Genomic DNA, 26,480 nt, shown 5'->3' on the forward strand with positions numbered 1-26,480 from the left:
CAGCTGATGACCTCTTTGAAATATTAAGAACTGGCCAATGTATTAGAACCAGGTGACCCTTGCCTTCTCTTCCAGAAAGGCTGAGAAATAAAATGGATGGACGGAGGATGGGTGGATAGATAGAAAATGCAGATAGATGACAGATGATAGATAGATAGACAGACAGACAGACAGACAGACAGATGATAGATAGATGATAGATGATAGATAGATAGATAGATAGATGATAGATATAGATAGATAGATGATAGAAAGATGATAGATGATAGATGATAGATGATAGATGATAGATGATAGATAGATAGATAGATAGATAGATAGATAGATAGATAGAAGATAGATAGCTATATATAGAGATAGATGATATATATAGATGATATAATTAGATGAGAGAGAGAGAGAGAGAGAATGAAGAGAGAGAGAGAGGTAAATGATAGACAGATATAGATAGAGGATATAAGTGATTTATAGAGAGAAAGAGAAAGAGAATGGATAGATAGATAAATGATAGATGATATAGATAGATAGATATGGATAGAGAGATGATAGCTAGATTAGAGATAGATAGATAGATAGATAGATAGATAGATAGATAGATAGATAGATATACATGATATAGAAAGATGATATAGATGATTGAGAGAAAGAGACCGAGAGACAGAGAGACAGAGAGAGAATAGATAGAGAGACAGATAAATGATAGAGAGATATAGATATATATATAAATGATTGAGAGAGTGAGACAGAGAGAGACAGAGAGAGTCAGAGAAATAGAATGGATAGATAGATAAATGAGAGCTAGATGAGATAGATAGATAGATAGATAGATAGATAGATAGATAGATAGATAGATAGATAGATAGATAGATAGATGGATATACATGATATAGAAAGATGATATAGATGATTGAGAGAGAGAGTGAGACAGAGAGAGACAGAAAGAGAATAGATAGAGAGACAGATAAATGATAGAGAGATATAGATAGATATATAAATGATTGAGAGAGAGAGAGACAGAGAGACAGAGAAAGAGAATGGATAGATAGATAAATGAGAGCTAGATGAGATAGATGATAGATAGATAGATAGATGATAGATAGATGATAGATAGATGATAGATAGATAGATAGATAGATAGATAGATAGATAGATAGATGATAGATAGATGATAGATAGATAGATAGATAGATAGATAGATAGATAGATGATAGATAGATAGATAGATAGATAGATGATAGATAGATAGATAGATAGATAGATAGATAGATAGATGATAGATAGATGATAGATAGATGATAGATAGATAGATAGATAGATAGATAGATAGATAGATAGATAGATAGATAGATAGATAGATAGGCAGGCAGGGTGGCCCCTTGATGGGCCTTGCCACTCTCCGTGTTTCTTCCCAAGAGCCCCCCTCCCCACCAAGAGCGAGTCCCGCCTGGCAGAGTGAAAGTAATTCCTAATTATAGACTGGAGGGGCGTGAGAAGCCAGCGCTGCTGATCCGCCTCGTGGCACGTTTCCAAGCGAGCGAGCGGGGCACTTACCTTGAGCGTCAAGGAGAAGGGAGGGCAGCCAGTGAGGGCAGACCTCCTCTAGGACGGAGCAGAAGGCGGCCAAGGCCCCGGGACCTTTGCAGCTGAGCGTCTCCAGCAACGAGGCCGCCGGCTCCTCGCAGGAGACCACGTCCCGGTATTCCTCCCAGGAAAGGACCTCCTTGCCAACCAGAGGGGACAGCACTTTCCCTACGTCCAACTCCTTCGCAATCCTCTCCCGCTGGTTGCTTAGGATATTGTCGAGCCAGCGATTCCAATCCCGCCTCTCCTTCTTCTCCGGGTGTGCAGAGTTATTATAAAACCAGGGCCGGGCCGGCAAACCAAGCATCTTTGCTGTGCTAAAAATAAGGAGAAGGGAAAAGAAGAGCGTCTTAAGTCTGCTTCATCGTCGGCTCAGCTGGGGTTTTTTCCCCAGCAGGCGGGCGGTTCGCGAGAGAGTTAGCCTACCAGGCCAGCAGGAGCCCCTGGCTGACCGTCTCCCCCGTGCCAAGGGACGGCATCGACACAACACGCCCGGTGTGGCAGAACCCTAAGAGGATTACTGATGCTCATTAAACCCTCTGGGAGCACCGATAGCCATGGCCACCGGCCTCCTGAGGAGGCTCAGCAGCGGCAACTGAGTTATGGTGCGGCGTGCGAGGCCGTCACGTTTGACAGGTTAGCAGAGTTGGAAGGGACCTCGCAGGTCATCTAGTCCAGTGTTTCTCAACCTTGTCAACTTGAAGATGTCTGGACTTCAACTCCCAGAATTCCCCAGCCAGCGAATGCTGGCTGGGGAATTCTGGGAGTTGAAGTCCAGACATCTTCAAGTTGACAAGGTTGAGAAACACTGATCTAGTCCAACCCCTTGCCCAAGCAGGAGACCCTACATCTGCTTCTACCTAGGATCGAACTCACAACCTCCTGGTTGCGAGTCAAGAGCTGCACCTCTAGGCCACAGCAGCCGCCAGTTTTGGGCACTATAAAAAAAGATGTGGAGACTCTAGAAAGGGTGCAGAGAAGAGCAACCAGGATGATGAGGGGATTGGAGGCTAAAATATCCGATGGACGGTTGCAGGAACTGGGCATGGCTGGTCTAGGGAAGAGAAGGACCAGGGGAGACAGGAGAGCATCTTCCGATATTTGAGGGGCTGCCACAGAGAGGAGGGGGTCAAGCTATTCTCCAAAGCACTCGAAGGCCAGAGAAGGAAGAATAGATGGAAACTGACCAAGGAGAGATTCAACCTGGAAATAAGGAGAAATTTCCTGACAATGAGAACAATCAACCAATGGAACAGAAGTTGCCTTCAGAAGTTGTGGGAGCTTCATCCCTGGAGGCTTTCAAGAAGAGACTGGAGTGCCATTTGTCAGAAATGGTGTAGGATCTCCTGCTTGGATGGGGGGTTGGAGTAGATGACCTACAAGATCACTTCCAACTGTTATTCTATATTCAATGAAACAGAAGTTGCCTTCAGAAGTTGTGGGAGCTTCATCATTGAAGGCTTTCAAGAAGAGACTGGACAGCCATCGGTCAGAAATGGTGTAGGGTCTCCTGCTTGGCCAAGGGGTTGGACTAGATGACCTACAAATTCCCTTGTTAATCTGTTATTTGGGACTTTTAGGAGTGGCATCCCAGCTTTGTCTGGAATCCAAGTTTATTGCAAAGCCCCTACGGTTACCCGAACAGGTGTGAAGGCACGAGAGAAGGACGCAGCCTCTGTGGATGCCTCCCAATGGCCCCGAATCCAAGCTACATCCTTGATTTACAACAGTTCATTTAGCGACTGTTCAAAATTACAGCAGCACTGAAAGATGGGACTTATGAGACGCATTTCACAGTTGTAAGCTGAGGCCTAGCTGTATAATTCAGTTTGCAATTCAGAACTCCTATATTCTCTTTCAGGGTTTATTTATTCATTTATTTACCTATTAAGGCATCGTGTTTAGCCCACTGACAGCATTTGTAGAGGAAACTTGACATTTCTAACAATGAACACTCAGGAATCCTTAACGTTAAGCGTGTTGCTCCGTGCCGGGTGGAATGAAGGGGCGCTTGTGAAAACAGATTATATAAATCAGTGTTTCTCAACCTTGGCGACTTTAAGTCCCGTGGACTTCAACTCCCAGAATTCCCCCAGCCAGCAGAGCTGGCTGGGGGAATTCTGGGAGTTGAAGTCCACGGGACTTAAAGTCGCCAAGGTTGAGAAACACTGATATAAATACTACCTACTTAATGAATTAGGATTAAAGGGGAGAGAATCGCACCACTCCTGTCAGGGGTAATTACGCACCCGGGAAACACACTTGCAAAAGCTACCTTTCCGAGGTATAAAGGCCTAGGAAGGAAAATAACGTTTTGTGGGTTTGTGTTATGTTTTTTTTTACAAAATGACACCCCTCTATTACCCCCCCCCCCCCAAGGAGGCTGGCTTTGGTCAGATTTCTGTCCTAGGCTTCTGGTCTTTTTCACATAAAACACACTTGAGAAAGTGTGTGTGTGTGTGTGTACACACGCACACACACACACACACACACACACGTTGCAGCATCAGCCTCCCTTCAAAAGAATTTCTGCATTCTCCTTTGCAAGGCCCTGCTGGTTTAACGCAGAGTTAGTCTTTCGGATGAGTGGACTTCAACTCCCAGAATTCCCCAGCCAGCCAGCTCTTCTTCCAATTGGAAGGGTGTGTGTGTGGTGTGTAGTGTGTGGTGTGTGTGTGTCCCAAAGAGGCTTTTCTTTGTAGCTCCTTTGTGTTTTAGATTTTTTTTTTTAATGGGGCTTTAACTGCTTTAATTTTTTTTCCTGCTCGTATGCGCGGTTTTGCACCCCGTGGAGTTTTGCTTCATCCGGCTGTTTTTCCCACGCTTATTATTTCCCTCCCCCTCCCTCCCTTTTGATAACCCCCACTCATCTGGGAGGAGGGAGGGAGGGGGCGGCACAGAAAGAGAAGATAAATGGGGGGGGGAGGCATAAAAACGAAACTCCTGAGGCCTCTCCCAGCTAAGGGAGACTTAGGAATGGGCCACCTTGTCATTATGACATCCTTTTGATTTTTGTGATTTTTGTAATTGGGGTTGAAGTTCTTGTTGTGTTGTCGTTTTGATTTCACCTATCGTTTTGTGGGGCTGCCCAGAGTCTCGGGGGGGGGGGAGACGAGGGGTTGGTGGGCATCAGAAAGGGATGTGGTCACAACCTCCCCCTCCCCTTTCCTTGCCTGCAGCCCACCCAGATGACGGCTGCTGCTGCTCTTGGAAAGGAATAACAGAATCCCAGAGTTGGAAGGGACCTTGGGGGGGTCTCGTAGCCCATACATCCCACCCCAGAAGTCTGGTGGCCCCCATAAGTGTCGGCTCCTGTTGAAGTTGTTGCTCCATCACTGGAGGCTTTGAAGAAGAGGCTGGACAGGTATTGGTCTGAACCTTGGCAACTTTAAGACTTGTGGACTACAACTCCCAGAGTTCCTCAGCCAGCAAAGCTGGCTGAGGAACTCTGGGAGTTGAAGTCCACAAGTCTTAAAAGTTGCCAAGGTTGGAGACCCCTGGTGTAGGGTCTCCAGCTCGAGCAGGGGGTTGGACTAGAAGACCTCGAAGGTCCCTCCCAGCTCGGTTATTCTGTTAACTCTTCACCACCCTTTCTTGTTCCTTTCCTCTTGAAGGGGGGAGGGAGGGGGAACCAGACCAGGAGAGCCCCCTCCCCCCAAAAATATTATATCCACAGGGTCACCTGAGGTCCCCAAATTCCCCACAGGAACCGTAGCCCCCCGACCTGCTTCTCCTTCACATCTCTGGGGAGGGGGGGAGAGGGTCCAAGGAGTCAAGATGGCTGCCAGGGAAGCCCCCTTCCTTCTGGTGAGGGAGGGCCATCCAAAGGGGCGGGGCTCCAGGGACACGCCCCCTCGTGGTCTGCCGGCGCCCCGCCCACTTTCTCCGCTGAGAGATACATTGTTGCGATCCCCATGGCTGCGGCTTCCTTCCTTTTTAAACTTTTGTCTCTTTTTTTCTCTTCTTCCTTCCTTCTCTCTCTCTCTCTTTCCTTCCTTCCTTCTCTATTTCCTTCATTACTTCCTTTCTGTTTTCCTTTTCTCTTTTTCCTTCTCTTCTTCCTTCCTTCTGTCTCTCCTTCCTTCCTTCTCTCCCTTTCCTTCCTTCCTTCTTTCCTTCCTTCTCTCTCTCTTTCCTTCCTTTTTTCCTTTTGTCTTTTTCTTTCTCTTCTCCTTCTCTCTCTCTTTCCTTCCTTCCTTCTTTCCTTCCTTCCTTCTCTCTCTTTCTTTCCTTCCTTTTTTCCTTTTGTCTTTTTCTTTCTCTTCTCCTTCTCTCTCTCTTTCCTTCCTTCCTTCTTTCCTTCCTTCCTTCTCTCTCTTTCTTTCCTTCCTTTTTTCCTTTTGTCTTTTTCTTTCTCTTCTTCCTTCCTTCTCTCTCTTTCCTTCCTTCCTTCTTTCCTTCCTTCTCTCTCTCTTTCCTTCCCTCCTTCTTTCCTTCCTTCCTTCTCTCTCTCTCTCTTTCCTTCCTTCTTTCCTTCCTTCCCTCTCTCTTTCTTTCCTTCCTTTTTCCCTTTTGTCTTTCTCTCTCTCTCTTTCCTTCCTCCCTTCCTTTCCTCCCTCCCTCCCTTCCTGGGGGCGGCGGCGGAGAGGAGGGGTCTTCTTCTCTGCCTCCGCCCGGCCTGGCCCTCCTCCTTCCCCGGCGGGGCGATGGCGATGGCGGCCGGGGCGGCGGCGGCGGCGGCGGAGGGTCGCCTGGCCCGGCAGGAGCGCGAGGTGCGGGGCTTGGCGGCCGAGGTGGCGCGGCTGAAGGAGGCCTCCGCCTGGGCGTCCCCCGAGCGGCCGGGCCCGGAGTTGCGGGCGCTGCGGGAGGAGAACGAGAAGCTGCGCTACCGCCTCCTCCACCTCCGCCGCAGCCTGGCCGCCGAGCGGGCCCGCCAGGTGAGTGAGAGCCCCGCGGCTTCCTTCGGCCCGCTCCCACCTTTCCCCGGCCTCAAGAGGGACAGACTGCAAGTCCCATCATCCCCAGTCCCTTGGGGGAATGGGCAATGCGCCCCCCACCATTCCCCAGCCTAGACAGGCGCAGACTGCAGGTCCCATCGTCCCCAGCCCTTCAGGAGAATGGGTCATGCGGCTCCCACTATCCCGCGGCCTAAAGAGGGACAGACTGCAGTTCCCATCGTCCCCAGCCCCTTCGGAGGAATGGGCAACGCGTCTCCCATCATCCCTCGGCCTAAAAGGGGAGTTCCCATTATCCCCAACCCCTTGGGGGAATGGCCAATGCATCTCCCACCATTCCCCTGCCTATACAGGGACAGATTGCAGTTCCCATCATTCCCAGCCCCTTCGGAGGAATGGGCAATGAGTCTCCCATCATCCCCCTGGATTAGAGAGGGACAGACAACTGCTCCCATCATCCCCAGCCTCAAAGAGAAAGGAACAACCGCAGCTCCCATCATTCCCCAACCTAGAGAAGTACAGGCTGTAATTCCAGTTATTTTCGGAGGCTTGGGGGGAATGGACAGCTGGTTTTCCACCATCCCCCCCAACCTAGAGGGGGCACAGATTGCACCTCCCATCATCCCCAGCCCTTTAGGAGAATGGGGACGGCGCCTGCCATTGGCCAAACTCTGAAATCCCTGCCAATTAATTTCATTTTGACCAGGACTTTCTGGAGACTGAAGACACCCCCAGGAAGCAGGAAAGGGAGGAGAAGACAACGGAGCCCCCAGCTGCAGATGGGGGCCCACCAGAAGTAGGTGGTCTTTCTGGGGAGGGGGCTGCATTTTCCTGGGGTGGGGGTTTCCCTGCTGGGACAGGTGACGTACATATACTGGTTTTTTTAAAAAAGCAGCCAATTTCTCTCCCATTGGTTGCCTGACCCTCCTTTTAAACATGAGGAGGGGGGTCTTTCAGTGTCCCCCCTAATCCGTATGGTGGAGGTGGCCCAGCCCTCTCCAAGTTGGTGGGTGGTCCAGATTGTGCCAATCTCCTTTAGGATAGGATAGGATAGGGAATAAGAATAGAATAGAATAAGGAATTAGAATAGAATAAAGAAACAAGTAAAAACAAATAAATAAACCAATATAAATTGTAAAGATAGAAGCAACGTGGTTACAGTCAGAAGTGGGAAGAGATGAGCACTAGGAAGGAAGAGATGAATAATAGTAATACAGTCTTAGTAAATTATTTGACAGTGTTTTGGGAATTAGTTGTTTAGCAGAGGGATGGCATTCGGGGGAAAACTGTCCTTGTGTCCAGTTGTTCTGGTGTGCGTGCAGTGCCCTATAGCATCATTTTGAGGGTAGGAGTTGAAACAATTTATGTCCAGAATGTGAGGGGTCTGTAGATATTTTCATGGCCCTCTTTTTGACTTGTGCAGTGTGCAGGTCCTCAATGGAAGGCAGGTTGGCAGCCATTGGTTTTTCTGCAGTTCTCATTATCCTCTGAAATCCGTGTCTGTCTTGTTGGGTTGCAGAACCAAACCAGACAGTTATGGAGGTGCAGATGACAGACTCAATCATTCCTCTGTAGAATCAGCAGCTCCTTGGGAAGTTTCAGCTTCTTGAGTTGGTGCAGAAAGAACAATCTTTGTTGAGCTTTTTTGATGATGTTTTTGTCCATTTTAAGCCTGGAGATATGATAGAACCTAGAAACAAGGACAGGTGTCCTTGGCACCAAGGCATGAGTGTAACACAGATGTTCCTCTCAGATCGTACCTGGCTGCAGGTAAGTCCTGCCAGGTGCCCTTTTCAACTGTCCCTGCAGGGTCCGACCTTCATCCGGAGCAGACTAGATCTCTACACAGAGCTGAAAAAGAAGAGCGATGCGATTCTCCGTTCCAGAACATCTGGCCAAAGTCAGACAATCCAAATCAGGCTTTCCGATGGGAAGGTGACGAGCGGACAGGCCTGGAAGACGACCCCCTACCAGGTGGCTGTCGACCTCAGGTAAACTTCTGACGTATCTGAGAATGTAGCCCAGTTCTGCCTTTGCAGCTAGAACCAGTCTGGCTGAAATTATAAACCTCTCTGCTCGATTGGAAATAAACGTGACAGTTTGGGTCTTTCCTATCTGTGATCTACAGCTGGCTTGAAATTTTAGCAATAGCAATAGCAGTAGACTTATATACCGCTTCATAGGCCTTTCAGGCCTCTCTAAGCGGTTTACAGAGAGTCAGCATATTGCCCCCAACAATCTGGGTCCTCATTTTACCCACCTCGGAAGGATGGAAGGCTGAGTCAACCCTGAGCCGGTGAGATTTGAACCGCTGACCTGCTGATCTAGCAGTAGCCTGCAGTGCTGCATTTAACCACTGCGCCACCTTGGCTCTTAGGAAGCTGGTGAGCAGAGGTAGACCCACAGGTGGAAAAAAAAGACCACAAATGAATCTTGAACACCTTTAAATATAACAAATGTATAACCTAAAACAACTGATCAGTGGAACAGAAGTTGCCTCCAGAAGTTGTGAATACTCCAACACTGGAAGTTTTTAAGAAGTTGGATATCCATTTGTCTGAAATGGTGTAGGGTTTCCTGCCTAAGCAGGGGGTTGGACTAGAAGACCTCGGAGGCCCCTTCCAACTCTGTTATTCTATTCTATTCTCCTCTCCTGTCCTCTATTCTACTCTGCTCCTTATTCTCTTCTATTCTACTCTACTTTACTCCTTATTCTATTCTATTCTACTCTACTCTACTTACTCTACTCTACTCCTTATTCTTTTTTTTTAATTTTTATTTTTTTTCCAAAACAAACACAACACATAAAATCTTCCTTTTTTACATACTGTAGAAAGTGTTATCAGTTGGTTTCAAAAGACTTTCGTGCATCACTTCCACAGTCATCAAGCATAATTCATATTCACTGAAGTATTTTAACTCGGATATTTATACATATTACCATCATTATACCTCCATTTAACCACAATTGTTCAATTGTTATCCCTCCTTCCTTCCCTCCTTCCTTCCTCTACTCCTTATTCTATTCTAAAAAGTTACCTGCAAGAAGTGTGTCTCAACCTTGGGTGCTTGCAGAGAGGGATGGACGTCAATTCCCAGAATCCCCCAGCCGGCTGGGGAATTCTGGGAGTTGTGTCCACCCCTCTTTAAGCACCCAAGGTTGAGAAACACAGCAAGGGATGGGCATTGTAACACGTTTATATTTTTACGCTTCTGGTCTTATCCCTTTCTCTGAAACGCCAGAATGAAAGGCCCAGTTTAAAAGAGACGATTACCTGGAGGCGTATCCGAAGGGGATGGTTGGGTTATGTGGGGAGTGTGCAGCAGCTAAATCTTTGGCCTATCTCCACTGTCCGCAGCCGCGGAGTTGCCGACAATGTCGTCATTGCCAGAGTGAATGGGGAATTGTGGGACCTCGACCGGCCGATGGAAGGAGATTCCACCTTGGAGCTGCTGACTTTTGACAATGAAGATGCTCAGGCGGTAAGTGGGCGGTTCCCCATTTTCCATGCAAAGCATTTGAAGGCAGGAGCTCGCATGAAAGAGGACAAGCCATGTTAAAAAGGCTGCTCCGTCTTGGCTAGCTTTCCCGATGGATGTGAGGAACTTCCTTATCTGGGAATAGATGCTGGCGCTACAGGATTTCTGCCGATGTCTCGTGTTTCATTTTAGCAGCCCAAATAACAACTGGAAAATTTTTGGATAACGTAACATGGGAATTGGTTTGTACCAATAGTAATAAACTATAATATGGTATATGTTAGATAAATGGTGAATTTGTATATGTCGAGGACCTACATATGTTTTATGTGTTGTAAATTTGGAGGTGATGAGCACTGAAGAGCTGTATGCAATGAAATTTCATTTTTAATGAATGCCAGTTATTGTGTAAAGTGACGATAAAGTTATTCTATGCCATTCTTATTCTGTGTTCTTATTCTATTCTATATTCTATTCTATATTTTATTCTATATTCTATTCTATATTCTATTCTATTCTATATTATATTCTATTTTATATTCTATTTTATATTCTATTCTATTCTGTATTCTATTCTATTCTATATTCTATTCTATTCTATATTCTATTCTATATTCTATTCTATATTCTATTCTAAATTCTATATTCTATTCTATTCTATATTCTATTCTATATTCTATTCTATATTCTATTCTATATTCTATTCTATATTCTATTCTATATTCTATTCTATTTTATATTCTATTCTATTCTGTATTCTATTCTATTCTATATTCTATTCAATTCTATATTATATTCTATATTCTATTCTATATTCTATATTCTATTCTATATTCTACTCTATATTCTATTCTATTCTATTCTATTCTATCTTCTATTCTATTCTGTATTCTATTCTATTCTATATTCTATTCAATTCTATATTCTATTCTATGTTCTATTCTATATTCTATTCTATATTCTATTCTATATTCTATTCTATTCTATTCTATTCTATATTCTATTCTATTCTATATTCTATTCTATTCTATATTCTATTCTAAATTCTATATTCTATTCTATTCTATATTCTATTCTATATTCTATTCTATATTCTATTCTATATTCTATTCTATATTCTATTCTATATTCTATTCTATATTCTATTCTATATTCTATTCTATTTTATATTCTATTCTATTCTGTATTCTATTCTATTCTATATTCTATTCTATTCTATTCTATTCATATATTTTTATAGGGTCTATTTTTCCCCCTCTGTGCATCTTGGGTTAATGTTAATCTTATATTATTGTTAATCGTAGTTCAATAAAAGCAAAAGAAGCAGATAACTTCCCTGGCACTTGGATTTATACAAACCAGTCACCCCAATCCTGACTCTCATCTCTGTGGCTCCTTCCTCTCCCCCTTTTTCTAGGTTTATTGGCATTCCAGCGCCCACATTCTGGGTGAAGCCATGGAAAATTATTACGGGGGCTGTTTATGTTACGGACCCCCCATAGAAAACGGCTTCTACTATGACATGCACATGGAAAACAGGTACATTCTGCCAGCTAGTGGGGGGGTGGGGTGGGGGGGGTGCATAAAATGTTCCATTAAAATAGAACGAAATATTTATCATGTTTCATCCAAAGCAGCTTGCAATAATCAAGGATGCTTTGGCTAAACTTAAAAAAACCCAAAATGCTTGTAATGGTTATAAGTAGTCCTCAATTTGTGACCGTAATGGAGTTTATGCCCATTACGGTCATAAGTTGTGACGATTGTAAAGAAGGTCACCTGTAATGTGATAAGACTCAATTTTATGACAATGTGTGTGAAGTGAATGGTGTAGTTGTAAACTAGGCCCATTTGGGTGTTTTTTGCTGAAAATCAGAAATAAACACATTTTTTTAAAAAAAAAATGTCATTAAAATGCAGTCATGTGACTCCAGGGTGCTGCGAACGATCATAAATGCTGGCCGGTTGCTGAACTTCAGAACCAGTCGTACCTTTGGGGAAGTGTCTGTCGTAAATTGAGGACTTCCTGTTCTAATTTGTTTGGAATGTATGAAAATAAATCACTGAAGTTATTAATAGCCTGCAAGGGTGTGGGTTTTTTTTTAAACAATATCTTACATAAATTACCTGCAATACACAGGAATAATTTAAGAATTTTTTAACAGTTAGGATGACCTCACCTGGGGTCGAGGGACACGGGGGCTCAGTGGCTGAGACGCTGAGCTTGTCGATCACAAAGGTCGGCAGTTCGAATCCCTAGCACCGTGTAATAGAGTGAGCTCCCGTGACTTGTCCCAGCTTCTGCCAACCTAGCAGTTCGAACGCCCGTAAAAAAATGCAAGTAGCAAAATAGGAGCCACCTTTGGTGGGAAGGGAACAGCGTTCCATGCCCCTTCGGCGTTGAGTCATGCCGGCCACATGACCACGGAGACGTCTTCGGACAGTGCTGGCTCTTCGGCTTTGAAACGGAGATGAGCACCGCCCCTTAGAGTCGGGAACGACTAGCACGCATGTGCAAGGGGAATTTTTACCTTTACACCTGGGTCAAAGGGGTGTAGGACTCACCTGTGGTGGGAAAGTGACCAGGGCTTCATTTTATTGGAGCTGCAGCTGGACAAACTGATTTAGAATTTTTAATTTTTTTTTCCCAGAGGGGTTTCCAGTACAGAGTTACTGACTCTGGAGAGCATTTGCAAAAGCATCATGAAGGAAAAGCAGCCGTTTGAAAGGCTCGAAGTGCGAAAAGAAGATTTGCTAGAAATGTTTAAAGTAAGTCCTGGAGTTCTCAAAGGGACCTTGGAGGTCTTCTAGTCCAACCCCCTGCTCGAACAGGAGACCCCATATCATTTCAGACAGATGGTAGTCCAGTCTGATTTTTGAAAACTTCCAGGGATGGGGCACCCACAACTTCTGAAGGCAACTCCTCTTCCATTGTTTAATTGCTCTCACCATTAGGGAATTTCTCCTTAGTTCTAGGTTGCTTCTCTCCTTGATTAATTCATTATTCTCTATTTGGTTTTGTGCTACTGCAGTGATAATAAGGCAAAACCTCTCTTTTTATCAACATCCTTAGTTATTTTCAACTATTTTTGGAGGACGTGTATTTATTTTAGTGTATAATTTCATTAGGGCTAGGCAAACAAACATATTATTTTTGTAATAGGACTGTTCAGATTATACCACATTTGAATCATTTCATTCTTTGTCAGTATATAATTGCACTCATTTTTCTCTTGTCGATCCCGATCACAATTGTTCTCTTTTATTCCCTTTTTTTGTTATTTTATGTGGCTGGCCATTGGCTGAATAAATGAATACAATGAAAATATCCCTTTAATAATAATTCAGAGCTTCTCCAAAAAGATTCATAGAATTTCTGGGAGCAGGGAATTTTCCCTGGTTCAAATTCTGTGAAGTGTTAGCGGAATAGCATTTTTTTCCTAGTTGATACCTCTAAAAATGCAGGAATTCTAGATCTCCAATTTTTCAACTAGTCCTGGTGTGAAGCAGTCAAGGATAGAGAACCTGGGCTCCAAAAAAGGCTAAGTTTCAATATATTTATTTGCCAATTTTCTTTATACACTCTTCACAGTACAACAAGTTCAAATGCCGGATCCTGAATGAGAAAATTCACACACCGACCACAACAGTATACAGGTAAGCAGATGGATTTGATTTTTTTGTGTTAAAATAATAGTTTCTCTTCTCTTAACTAGAGAGGAGAAGCACATGAGGTTAATGTTGGTTTAAGTTTAAGCAACCTACGATGTTGCTGTGGAAGTGTAGAAATGTTTCAGGGTAACCACGTTTATTCGTGGTGATTGAAGTGGCTAATAACTCGAACAGAGTTAACTATTTCGATGTTCATCTAATAGGTGCGGTCCCTTGATTGATTTATGCAGAGGGCCTCATGTGAGGCACACTGGAAAAATAAAGGCCTTAAAGATCATTAAGGTAAGAAAGATTTTCTTTAGCAGAAATTGAATGGTCAGGATAAAATCCCAGGCCCAATTCAAAGCATTAGTCGTAACGAATAGAGCTGTGTTTGTCAACCTTGGGAACTTGGAGAGATGTGTAGACTTCAACTCCCAGAATTCCTCAGCCAGCCTGAGGAATATAAATATAGTGATATATAAGGTAAAGATTCCCCTCGTACATATGTGCCAGTCGTTCCCGACTCTAGGGGGCGGTGCTCATCTCCGTTCCAAAGCCGAAGAGCCAGCGCTGTCCGAAGGTCATGTGGCTGGTATGATTCAACGCCGAAGGCGCACGGAACGCTGTTCCCTTCCCACCAAAGGTGGTTTCTATTTTTCTACTTGCATTTTTACGTGCTTTCGAAGTGCTAGGTTGGCAGAAGCTGGGACAAGTCACGGGAGCTCACTCCGTTAAAACGGTGCTAGGGATTCAAACCGCCGAACGGCCGACCTTTCTGATCGACGAGCTCAGCATCTTAGCCACTGAGCCACCGTGTCCCTGATATATAAGTAGGGTGTATCAAAAAACGAAGAGTACGTGTTGAGTTTTATCAAGAAACCCTGGGCCGTTTATGATACTTTTGTCCCTGGGAAGGATTCAGATGAATGCGTCTCAATCCTGGCAAATGTAAGATGTTTGGATTTCAACTCAGCTGGGTGGGGAATTCTGGGACTTGGAGTCCACACATCTTAAAGCCACCGAGGTCGAGAAGCACGGGTTCGGATGATCAGAGAAGCATAGCAGCGCATTTATTTCTCAGACTCTTAAATCGTCTCTCCATTTCCCCACTTTTTGGTGAATTTCATTTTGTGCCGTTGTTTTGCGTTATTAGAACTCGTCGACCTATTGGGAGGGGAAGTCCAACATGGAAACCTTGCAACGGATCTACGGAATCTCTTTCCCGGAGGCCAAAATGATGAAGGAGTGGGAGAAATTCCAGGAGGAAGCCAAAAAACGAGACCACAGGAAAATTGGCAAGGTGGGCTTTGGACTTTGAGGGAGAAACTCAAGAGTGAAGCTTCTTAGGGTCCTGAAAATCTTCGGATTTATGGTGGCCTAGAGATCCCGGGTCAGAAATCTGTAGGGTAGGTTGGAATCCTGTGCAAGGAAATTCAGGGGGCTGTTGTGCATCTGTTGTTACATTTGAGAGTTACACAATTTCAGCCTGTCAAGGTTGACTGTGGTGCATTTGGTGTTCTCTGGGCTGGCCCAACTTCTTCAGTGCTAGAAAGGAGCAAGATTTGCAAGAAAACGTCAACCTTGAGCTACATATATTTCTTCTCTTGATAAAGCTGACTCTTCTTTTAACTTTGGGTTGACCCTACAGGAACAAGAGCTCTTTTTTTTCCATGACCTGAGCCCTGGAAGCTGTTTCTTTCTTCCCCGTGGAGCTTTTATTTACAATACACTCGTGGATTTCATCAAAGTAAGTGCACCGATACAGCAGCGTTTCTAAACCTTGAGAACTTTTAAGATAGCAATAGCAGTTAGCAATAGCAGTTAGACTTATATACCGCTTCATAGGGCTTTCAGCCCTCTCTAAGCGGTTTACAGAGTCAGCATATGGCCCCCAACAGTCTGGGTCCGCATTTCACCCACCTCGGAAGGATGGAAGGCTGAGTCAACCTTGAGCCGGTGAGATTAGAACCGCCGAACTGCAGATAACAGTCAGCTGAAGTGGCCTGCAGTACTGTACCCTAACCACTGTGCCACCAGATGTGTGGACTTCAGCTCCCAGAATTCCCCAGCCATTTATAGAGAGGCCATAACCTCACATTACTTACACCAACCTCAGGGTGTCTTGGTTTTTGGAACCAGAAAATGATTACCTGTAGAAATGAAGTATGTATAAATGAGACATATTTTTTGTTCTGACTGAGGCTTCCCAGGGGCATGAAACAAACTCTTTGTCCTGACAAAAAACCCCTTTGATTAATTTGCTGTGAATTCTGCACATTCATATCCAGCAAGGTCTTTCGAGGGAGGATTTACGGTCACAGACCTTATCTGGCTTGGAGAGCTGCCAGGCTGATCTCTGCAGAACTTGGCAAGGAGTCTTGGAGAGTCACGAACCAATGAAGCAAACTAATGGTCTCCTGCAAACTCCACTCCCCTTTCGCTCCTCTTTTATTCCCTCTGGGAGGGGCCATTCAGGGTCCACCTGTGGCCTTACTCCCAAGTCGGCCCCTCTTCTTTAGCTGTTCCCTTCATCTGGCAACTCTGTGCATGCGCACACTGGGAACAGGCTCCAGCTGTTCTTCTGCCCCACTGATGTCTGACTCTGAAGGCAGCTGATAACTGTCAGACGGCTCTGGCCCCCTCTCTGCCTCCGACACAGAGCCCTCGTCCGAGCCTTCCCCAGACTCTAGGACTGGCCCATGCCCCTCCCCAACCTCCCCACTCTCTTGAGTCTGTTGCCAGCTCTGCTGGCCACTGGTGGGCCACAACACTTTTTGGTCTGATTTGCCAAATCTAGCATAAATCACGTGAATTTTTAAGGGCCTCAGATCAAAGGCGGTCAGCATGTGTAAAGGGTATATTTTGTCCCATCACCACCTGTTGACCACCTGTGCCGGGATGGAGTCTGGAGTCCAAGGGGGAGGGGAGGGGCTGCTTTCCAGAGGGCAAAGAGGCAACCCCCAGCTTGGAAAGTCTGATGGGCAGGAAGACAGCTAAGACTGCCCCTCCTTAGCAGCTCACAGAGTGTTATCTAATTCCAAAGTAAATATGGGACTAAGAAACTCCAGATAGCCTATGCTTAACATCAGCAATAACTTAAACTGTTTAAAATTTGGGTAACAGTAAGAAGCTGAGCTCAATGTAGAGATATTTTAGACTGTGATTGTTAAAAAGTTATACCGCGTATGGGCTCTGGGAAGTCGGGGGGAGGGAAGGGAGGTGGGGTTCTAGGGGGAGGGGGGAGGGGGGAAATATAATATGTGTTAAATTCTAAAGTACATGATTGCACTTGTATACTGTGGCTTTTGAATGTTAGTGTTAAAATAGAACAAGCTGAATATATTGGAGGCAATAGAAGTACACCGAAGGGAGGAGTTGAGTGAAAGAAGAAGGAGGGTGGGAGGGTGAGAGAGAGGAGGAGGAGAAGGAAGGGAGGGAATGGATGAAGAGAGGGAGTGATAGAGGGGGAGGGGAAGTAGGTAGTAGAGGGGTATGTAAGAAGGAAGAATGAAAGTTGGAAGGGGTTGAAAGAGGGTGTATGGTGGGCCAAGGTGGTATATTGGGTTTGTATTGTAGGGGGCATTTTCTATATAAGAGAAGGCTGTGTTTATTACTCAATGTTACATCCCCTGGTTATGCACAGTAAACATTGTATAGAGTGTATCTAATTCATTCTGCATAGTTGCTTTAATCTGGCAAGATTCTGTCCGTAGGATCAATGAGTAAACCACTCAGCAGTATCTCCGGGTGTTGCGCTTGTGTTTCGGGGGCCTGACACCACCTTATCTTGTACAGGAAGAGTATCAGCGGCGTAACTTCATGGAAGTCGTTTCCCCCAATATCTACAACAGTAAACTTTGGGAAACCTCTGGCCACTGGCAGCATTACAGCGAGAACATGTTCTCTTTCGAGGCGGAAAAAGAAATCTTTGCCCTGAAGCCGATGAACTGTCCCGGACACTGGTGAGAGTCCCCCGTCTCTCTTTTCTCAGCAGGTTGGGGAATTAAGCCCTTAACGTGAGGCTCCTTTGACCCCCCCTCGGGATTACATGTCGAAATCTTACAGGGAAAAACGGGGTCATGGGATCTCCATAAGTGGAGGTGAACATTGCTGCTTGATCTAGCACAGTGTTTCTCAACCTTGGCAACTTGAAGATGTCTGGACTTCAACTCCCAGAATTCCCCAGCCAGCGAATGCTGGCTGGGGAATTCTGGGAGTTGAAGTCCGGACATCTTCAAGTTGCCAAGGTTGAGAAACACTGATCTAGCAGACTTCTCCCCATCTCTGCCAGCCTGATGTTTGCCCATCGTCCTCGGTCTTGGAGGGAGATGCCTCTGAGACTGGCTGATTTTGGGGTGCTTCACCGCAACGAGCTTTCGGGGACCCTCAGCGGTCTGACGCGAGTCCGACGCTTCCAACAAGATGACGCTCACCTCTTCTGCACGATGGAACAGGTAGGACACCTCATTTGGGCTTGTTCCACTGCAGGGAACTAAGGGAGGGAGTGTTCTGACCGGGGCTTTCCGAGAGCCTGAAGCCAAATCCTAGTCCCGACAAAAACCCCTTTTATTAATTGACTGTGAATTCTGCTCGTCCACATCCAGCAAAGTCTTTCAAGGGAGGATTTACGGTCACGGACCTTATCTGGCTTGGAGAGCTGCCAGGCTGAGATCTGCAAAACTTGGCAAGGAGCTTGGAGAATCAGGAACCAATTAAGGGAGGGAACTAATTGTCTCCTGCAAACTCCACTCCCCTTTCGCTCCTCTTTTATGTCCTCTGGGAGGGGCCATTCACCGTCCACCTGTGGCCTTCCTCCCAAGTCGACCCCTGTTCTTTAGCTGTTCCCTTCATCTGGCAACTCACACTGGGAACAGGCTCCAGCTGTTCTTCTGCCCCACTGATGTCCGACTCTGAAGGCAGCTGATAACTGGCATACGGCTCTGGCCCCCTCTCTGCCTCCGACACAGAGCCCTCATCATCAGAGCCTTCCCCAGACTCCAGGACTGGCCCATCTTCCTCCCCAACCTCCTCACTCTCAGAGTCTGCTGCCAGCTCCACTGGCCACTGGTGGGGCACATCAGGGAGATTGTTTTTAGGAAAATGCCAGCTCCTTTCACCTCTGAAGTTCCTGCTGATGGATGTCTTCGCTTTCAGATCGAGGAGGAGATGAAAGGATGTCTTCATTTCCTGCAGTCCGTCTATGCTGTTTTTGGATTCACCTTCCAGCTGCATCTGTCCACAAGGCCCAACAACTTCCTAGGGGAGAAGGAGATCTGGGACCAGGCGGAGAAGGTGAGGGTGGCCAGGTGTGTGGGGCGGGGCAGAACACAGAGGGGATTTTAACCGCCATGCTTCTTCTTTCCGACTTCAGCAACTCCAGAACAGCTTGGATGACTTTGGGGAACCTTGGAAACTCAATCCAGGTGACGGGGCGTTTTATGGGCCCAAGGTTAGTGAGAGGCTCTGGGTTCGAGCCAAAATCTTGCCCGGGAACACGCAAACTCCATTCTGCACAGGTAGTCCTCAATTTCTGACCAGCATTGGTACCGTCGTTAAGCAGTGAGTTGCGTCTAATTTTACCACCTTTTGCACTGTGGTTGTTAAGCTCCCTGTTGTGGGTTTTTTTGTGGGTCATCAATGCATTAGATTTTTATTTCCTTTTAAAGTTAAAGAGATGCATGCTTTTTGGTGATCACAAGTTATAGGTTCATAATGGCAGACAAGATGGGCAACATACAAGATAGATAGATAGATGGATGGATGGATGGATGGATGATAGATTAGATATAGTGAGAGATTTATTAGATAGATAGATAGATAGATAGATAGATAGATAGATAGATAGATAGATAGATAGATAGATAGATGATAGATAGCTAGATACATAGATGATAGATACATAGATACATAGATGATAGAGAGATATAGTGAGAGATTTATTAGATAGATATAGATAGATAGATAGATAGATAGATAGATAGATAGATAGATAGATAGATAGATAGATAGATGATAGATATGTAGATGATAGTTTAGAGAGATATAGTGAGAGATTTATTAGATGGATGGATGGATGGATGGATGGATGGATGGATGGACAGATAATTATTTTGACTTTTGCAGATCGATATTACAATCAAAGATGCTATCGGCCGCTACCATCAGTGTGCTACGATCCAGCTTGACTTCCAGCTACCTGTCCGGTTCAATTTGACATACGTTGGGTAAGTATCCACAACCCAAGGTTGTAACCCTTAGGAATCGGGGGAGCTTTGGAAGGCTTTGCGGAAAAGGCTGTGACCAAAGAGGCTGAAAACAGGAAGGAATGGCAAGGCGATGGAGCAAAGGGGGTAGCAACGAGGCGAGGAGGAATTGAACCAGGTCAGATGCTCGATCTGCACTTAGGCAGTTCCCGAATGTCCTTCAATCCAACTGTGTGGCCAGAAGGATTAGAGAAACGTTTGATATTTTGTATTTGAGCACGGAGGGACTGTATGGTCCTTGATCCTCTCTGAGTTTGGTGGTTTTCTTGCAGGCGTTTCATGACCCAACTAGGGAATGTCATCAGTGCTAGCTGAAAGAAGGAATATTGCATTGTGCAAAGCTGAAGGATAGGAGCAGAAACAGAAACGTCAGTGCTTAAATCAGGCATCTCCAATCTTGGCAACTTTGGCAACTCCCAGAATTATGGCAGTTGAAATCCACCAGGCTTAAAAGTTGCCAAGGTTGGAGAGCCCTGGCTTAGACATTTTATATATATATATATTATTTTTACATTTAAAACATTTAAAACAATGCAAAGTGACCATACATTCACATTATACACAATTAGTCTCAACCATTTAACTATTAGCCTACTCAGTGCATTATCTATCCTTCTGTCCAATCACAATATAATACAGTTGGTTCCAATCGTATCACCTTGTCTTACACCAATCGTAAAATCTGTTCCAGGCTTCGAAATATTCCGAATCCCCTTTATTTTTTAAGTTCAAGAGTGAGCCTATCTGCTTCCGCGAAGGCCAATGCTTTTCTGATTATATCCAGCTCCTGGCTTAGACATTTGATGGCGACTTGCTGAAAAGGTCTCTTAAGGGGCAAGGAATAACCGGAACCGTAGCCTTATTTGGCCACGTTCCACAGCGGAAAACGATGAAACCTGTTGTGACTCAGCAGAAGTTTGCTGTGAGTTGAGTCGGGATGCAAGATTAACAATGCAGCTGGGGCTCGTTAGTGGCGTCTTCTGGTGATAATAAGGACGGATGGTGCCACGCCCTGGTTGCAGGAGTCAACGTTCATCGTTCATGGTTTGTTTGTGAGAGACACTTGGAGAAGTGATTGGCTTTCTGTAACCCTGATTCAAGGAGACACTTGGAGAAGTGAATTGCTTTGTAAGAGTTTTGTTTTGCATTCTGTTATCTTCTTGCCAGAGACTTTATTTATGTTTATTTTTGGGCTCGCAGCCAGTCTGAGCCGAGGACTGATAAAGTTCTTTCCTTTTAAGTCTGCCTGTCGTCTGTTAACGAGCGAAGAAGGGGGGAACAGAACAGAAACCCAAATTAGAAGGACAGCAAAAAATGGAAGTTGAAATGTTCTCGTTCGTTTCGCTTTTCAGCAAAGACGGCAACGACAAGACGAGGCCCGTAATCATCCACCGAGCGATTCTGGGCTCTGTGGAGAGGATGATGGCTATCCTGGCAGAAAACTACAGTGGCAAATGGTGGGCAGCTGATCCTAGGAGGAAAAAAAAGGGTTCCCTGCGGGTTGTCAGGGTGAGGTTTGAAAACAGTTAACGTCAGCCCATCCCTTTTCTCATCCAGGCCCTTTTGGCTCTCCCCTCGGCAAGTCATGCTGGTTCCCGTCGGACCTACCTGCGAAGGATATGCCCAGCAGGTAAGAGCGGAGGTGATCCGTAGAAAGGAAGCGCAGGGCAGGTAGTGGGCTGCTAGGGGGGAAAACGCCCCATTTTGATGCTTCAAAACGTTGCCGTGGATATTTCAATTGTGGCTTCTCCAATTTGAAAGTGTTCAAGAAGAGATTAAGGGATGCGGTGGCTCAGGGGCTAAGACGCTGAGCTTGTCGATCAGAAAGGTCGGCAGTTCGGCGGTTCGAATCCCTAGCGCCGTGTAACGGAGTGAGCTCCCGTGACTCATCCCAGCTTCTGCCAACCTAGCAGTTCGAAAGCATGTAAAAAATGCAAGTAGAAAAACAGGAACCACCTTTGGTGGGAAGGAAACAGCGTTCCGTGCGCCTTCGGCGTTGAGTCATGCTGGCCACATGACCACGGAGGCGTCTTTGGACAGCGCTGGCTCTTTGGCTTTGAAATGGACATGAGCATCGCCCCCTAGAGTCAGGAACGACTAGCACGTATGTGCGAGGGGAACGTTTACGAAGAGATTGGGCGACCATTTTTGTGAAATGCTGTAGGGCTTCCTACGTGAGACTAGAGGACCTCCAGGGTCCCTTCCAACTCCGTGGTTCTGTTGCTTTTTTAATCTCTTGTTCTGCCAGGGCTATAAAAACAGCATTTCTTCACGCTTAGGTCTGCAACGAGGCTTGTGAAGCTGGGCTCATGGCGGATGTTGATTTGGACCAGAGCTGCACGCTGAATAAGAAGATAAGAAATGCACAGCTGGCTCAGTATAATTTCATTTTTGGTACCTATGATATTTTTTAAAAAAAATTAAACCGGCTCTCCCATGTCCCGGGTCTGCCGATTGAGCGCGGTAGAATTGTTAAATCATTGGAAGGGCTGGGAATCACCTTACAGGGTTAGGAGAAGTGATGAGGATAAATGTTATTCCCAATACATAAAGAGCCTCTTTGCCAAGTTATAAAAAAGAGAATTACCATTAATATTTCTTCCAACCTTATAGGCCAGGGTGTCCAAACTTGGCCACTTTAAGACATGTGGACATCAACTTCCAGAATTCCCCAGCCAGCATAATTGATTCTCTTGTCATCCCTTCCTCTGCAATCTCTCCATTTAGATCAGAGGTCTCCAAACTGGGTAACTTTAAGACGTGTGGACTTCGACTCCCAGAATTCTCCAGCCAGCAGGGCTCAAAGTCTTAGCTTCCACGAGTCTTAAAACTGCTAAGTTTGGACATCGCTGATAGAGGCAGTTCTCCGCTTGAGCTGGGAATTATCCCCTTAAGTTATGTCAGTCGTTAAGCAAGTCATTACATGACTAGCCCAACTTTATAACTTTTGGGGCAGTGTTATGAAAGCAAGTAATAGTTAAATAAACCCATTTTTATTTTAAATAAAGGCTAGTTTCCAGCAAAAAATAAAATAAAATACTGTAAGTTTTGCTCCTGTGACTATAGGCCACTACAAATGGCCATCGAGGCTGAAATTCACGGAGAAGAAGTTTGGGTTTATGGCCTATCAACCAAACTAGATCACAAAGTCTGTAATTTTGGCCACCAAGTGGAGCGGTTGTTAAGTCAAGGACTTCTCTGTAAATGAGAACTCTAAACTTAAGATTTGTACAAGTTGAAATTTCCTTAAGGGGGCAATTCTTGGAAATAACTCTTTGACAGTGCAGTCTTTTAAATGCTTCCTTGGTGCCATCGGGGGTTTCTGAGGAATTAACCCTCCTTTGAGGCACCGTGGCTCTAATCTGGTTTCCTTGCAGTGGTTGGGGAGAAGGAAAAAGCAAGCAACGCCGTCAACGTCCGAACCCGGGATAACAAAATTCACGGAGAAGTTTCGGTTCCTTTGGCCCTGCAGAAACTACAGAAGCTGAAAGACTCCCGTACTTTACACGCAGAGGAAGAATTCTAGTTCCATCGCCAACAAAGAACCGGAGCCGAGGTGGCGCAGTGGTTAGGGTGCAGCACTGCAGGCCACTTCAGCTGACTGTTATCTGCAGTTCAGCGGTTCAAATCTCACCGGCTCAAGGTTGACTCAGCCTTCCATCCTTCCGAGGTGGGTGAAATGAGGACCCAGACTGTGGGGGCAATTTGCTGACTCTGTAAACCGCTTAGAGAGGGCTGAAAGCCCTATGAAGCGGTATATAAGTCTAACTTCTATTGCTTAACCAAGAAAAATTCCAGAAAGGTGGAATTGTAACCTTGGATTTCCTTGCTGTTATCCAGGGTTGTAGCGTTTCGAGTCACCCAAAGATGTTGAAACTACTTTTAGATTCTTTGGGCTATTTGCGTGCATGTTTTGTTTTTAAAAGGAAAAAGAGAGTTCCAAAGATAATGGCTTGGATCTCATAGAAAAAAAAGGTCTCCAAATTTAGCCACTTTTAAAGATTTGTGGATTTCCACTCCCAGGGCGGCTGGCTGGGGAATTCTGGGTGCCGAAGTCCGCAAATCTTAAAAAGTGGCTAAATTTGGAGAGCCCCGTCATAGAGCGTAAGAGATTCCTTTTGCGGATATTTATTTGTTAAGTGTGGTTGCTGCTATTGATGGGCAAGGGAGCAGGATATACTCCCTTCTCATGGACAGAAATATTTAGACTCAGAAGCCGCCTTTTATAGGCAACTTCATAGAATCGGGTTAGTTTATCTGATGATATAGGATAAGCAGAGTATAAGGTAGAATATAGATACAGAATGAGAGGCAGAGTGATTAAGCATCAGGCTAGAAACCAGGAGACGGTGAGTTCTAATCCTGCCTTAGGCATGGATCTAGGAGGAGGACTCAGAGCCAGCCACTTTCTCTCAGCCCTAGGAAAGCAGCAATGGCAAACCATTTCTGAAAATCTTGCCAAGAAAACTGCTGGGTCACGTCCTGGCACTTGACCCGAAGGCACCATCATCTCCAGAGGCAGGGAATGATCCAGTGGTGAAATTCAATTTTTTTTTACTACCGGTTCTGTGGGCATGGCTTGGTGGGCATGGGAGGGGAAGGATACTGTAAAATCTCCATTCCCTCCCCACTGTAGGGGTAAAGATACTGCAAAATCCCCATTCCCTCCCAACTCCAGGGGAAGGATACTGCAAAATCCCCATTCCCTCCTCACTCCAGGGTAAGGATACTGCAAAACCTTCATTCCCTCTCCACTCTGGGGGAAGGATACTGCAAAATCCCCATTCCCTCCCCACTCCAGGGAAAGGATACTGCAAAATCTCCATTCCCTCCCCACTCCAGGGAAAGGATACTGCAAAATCTCCACTCCCTCTCCACTCTGGGGGAAGGATACTGCAAAATCTCCATTCCCTTCCCGCTCCAGGGAAAGGATACTGCAAAATCTCCACTCCCTTCCCACTCCAGGGAAAGGATACTGTAAAATCTCCACTCCCTCTCCACTCTGGGGGAAGGATACTGCAAAATCCCCATTCCCTCCCCACTCCAGGGAAAGGATACTGCAAAATCCCCATTCCCTTCCCACTCCAGGGGAAGGATACTGCAAAATCTCCACTCCCTCCCGACTCCAGGGAAAGGAGACTGCAAAATCTCCACTCCCTTCCCACTCCAGGGAAAGGATACTGCAAAATCTCCACTCCCTTCCCACTCCAGGGAAAGGATACTGCAAAATCTCCACTCCCTTCCCACTCCAGGGAAAGGATACTGTAAAATCTCCATTCCCTTCCCACTCCAGGGAAAGGATACTGCAAAATCTCCATTCCCTTCCCACTCCAGGGAAAGGATACTGCAAAATCTCCACTCCCTTCCCACTCCAGGGAAAGGATACTGTAAAATCTCCACTCCCTTCCCACTCCAGGGAAAGGATACTGTAAAATCTCCATTCCCTCTCCACTCCTGGGGCCAGCCAGAGGTTGCATTTGCCGGTTCTCCGAACTACTCACAATTTCTTTTTTTTAATTTTTTTTTATTTCCATTGCATTCTATACAATCACATGTTTACTGTGCATAACCGGAGCATGTAACATTGAGTAATAAACACAGCCTTCATTTATATAGAAAATGCCCCCTACAATACAAACCCAATATACCACCTTGGCCCACCATACACCCTCTTTCAACCCCCTCCAACTTTCATTCTTCCTTCTTAGATACCCCTCTACTACCTACTTCCCCTCCCCCTCTATCACTCCCTCTCTTCATCCATTCCCTCCCTTCCTTCTCCTACTCACAATTTCCATTACCGGTTCTCCAGACCCCTCAAGTTCAAATCCTACAAGGAAGTTGTTGCAAAATAGGCCAACTTCCATCTTCATATCTTATTATTATTTTTGGGAGGGATGCTATCTGTGAGGAAGCTGTTCTGTCCAAATGAGTTTATCAATTTTGCCGTCTCATTGCTGTATGAATTTGTACAAGTGCATTGGAGAGCTTGCAAGTACCTTCCTGATGATGCCTGCCTTACACTTTGCTTTCTTGCCCGGGGGAGGGGGGGGGAGGAAAGCAGATTTGTGTCTTCCTGGATTGGTTCTCTCACTGGAGTTTTTCTAAGAAAGCCGCAGAAGATTCTCCAAAGCTGGAGCTTTTGAATTGAGGGACGGCATACGTAGAGAGCACTCTGCCTCTTTGGCTGAATAAAACTAAAACATTTCATCCTGGTAACCGTCTCAACCAGCCTCTTTCTTTGGGAAATTACAATTTATCGTATCGCACATTCGCATCACATTTCAATTAAAAAAAAATCTTACAAGAGATAAAAGTATAAAATATTATAAATATATGTCCAGATACCTTTTTTTTTTGCTTCATTTCTCCCACCAGGAAATCAGCAAAGCCTCTAGTATAGGCTGTATTTTGGCTCTATCATAAATAATCTTAAATAGCCAACTCCATCCTTAACACTTGTAGTAGGCACGATTATGATATAACACCAATGCTTTGTGCTAAATTTGTTCAATGCAGCAAGGAAATAATACTGTAGGCTTTGTTTTTTTCGTAAAAATAAAATAAAGGTGATTTCCCCAAAACAGAAAGAAATCTACACCAGCCA

The 26,480-nt window shown here is 45.3% G+C and overlaps 1 protein-coding gene across 1 annotated transcript; it reads left to right on the forward strand.

Moving 5' to 3' along the window:
• The first annotated feature begins 6,193 nt into the window (after positions 1-6,193).
• On the forward strand, positions 6,194-24,461 carry LOC106542017 (threonine--tRNA ligase 1, cytoplasmic). The gene is made up of 19 exons (XM_087703979.1): positions 6,194-6,458; positions 7,183-7,272; positions 8,286-8,467; positions 9,836-9,959; positions 11,374-11,495; positions 12,608-12,725; positions 13,549-13,613; positions 13,832-13,910; positions 14,764-14,910; positions 15,259-15,357; positions 17,406-17,572; positions 17,902-18,064; positions 18,765-18,902; positions 18,982-19,059; positions 19,734-19,834; positions 21,226-21,330; positions 21,431-21,503; positions 22,153-22,267; positions 23,251-24,461. Exons 1-19 carry the CDS (start codon positions 6,228-6,230, stop codon positions 23,397-23,399), a joined length of 2,346 nt encoding a protein of 781 aa, XP_087560105.1. The 5' UTR covers positions 6,194-6,227; the 3' UTR covers positions 23,400-24,461.
• The last annotated feature ends 2,019 nt before the right edge of the window (positions 24,462-26,480 follow it).

Source organism: Thamnophis sirtalis, unplaced genomic scaffold (assembly GCF_051295495.1).
Source record: "Thamnophis sirtalis isolate CommonGarterSnake01/CBP01778 unplaced genomic scaffold, rThaSir2_p1.2 scaffold_2, whole genome shotgun sequence".
Classification (NCBI taxonomy): Eukaryota; Metazoa; Chordata; class Lepidosauria; order Squamata; family Natricidae; genus Thamnophis; species Thamnophis sirtalis.

Coding starts and splice junctions, on each gene's coding strand:
- LOC106542017 (XM_087703979.1), top strand. CDS start 6,228: ATGGCGATGGCGGCCGGGGCGGCGGCGGCGGCGGCGGAGGGTCGCCTG. Junction 7,273..8,285: donor CAGATGGGGGCCCACCAGAA/GTAGGTGGTCTT, acceptor CTGTCCCTGCAG/GGTCCGACCTTCATCCGGAG. Junction 14,911..15,258: donor ACCACAGGAAAATTGGCAAG/GTGGGCTTTGGA, acceptor TTGACCCTACAG/GAACAAGAGCTCTTTTTTTT.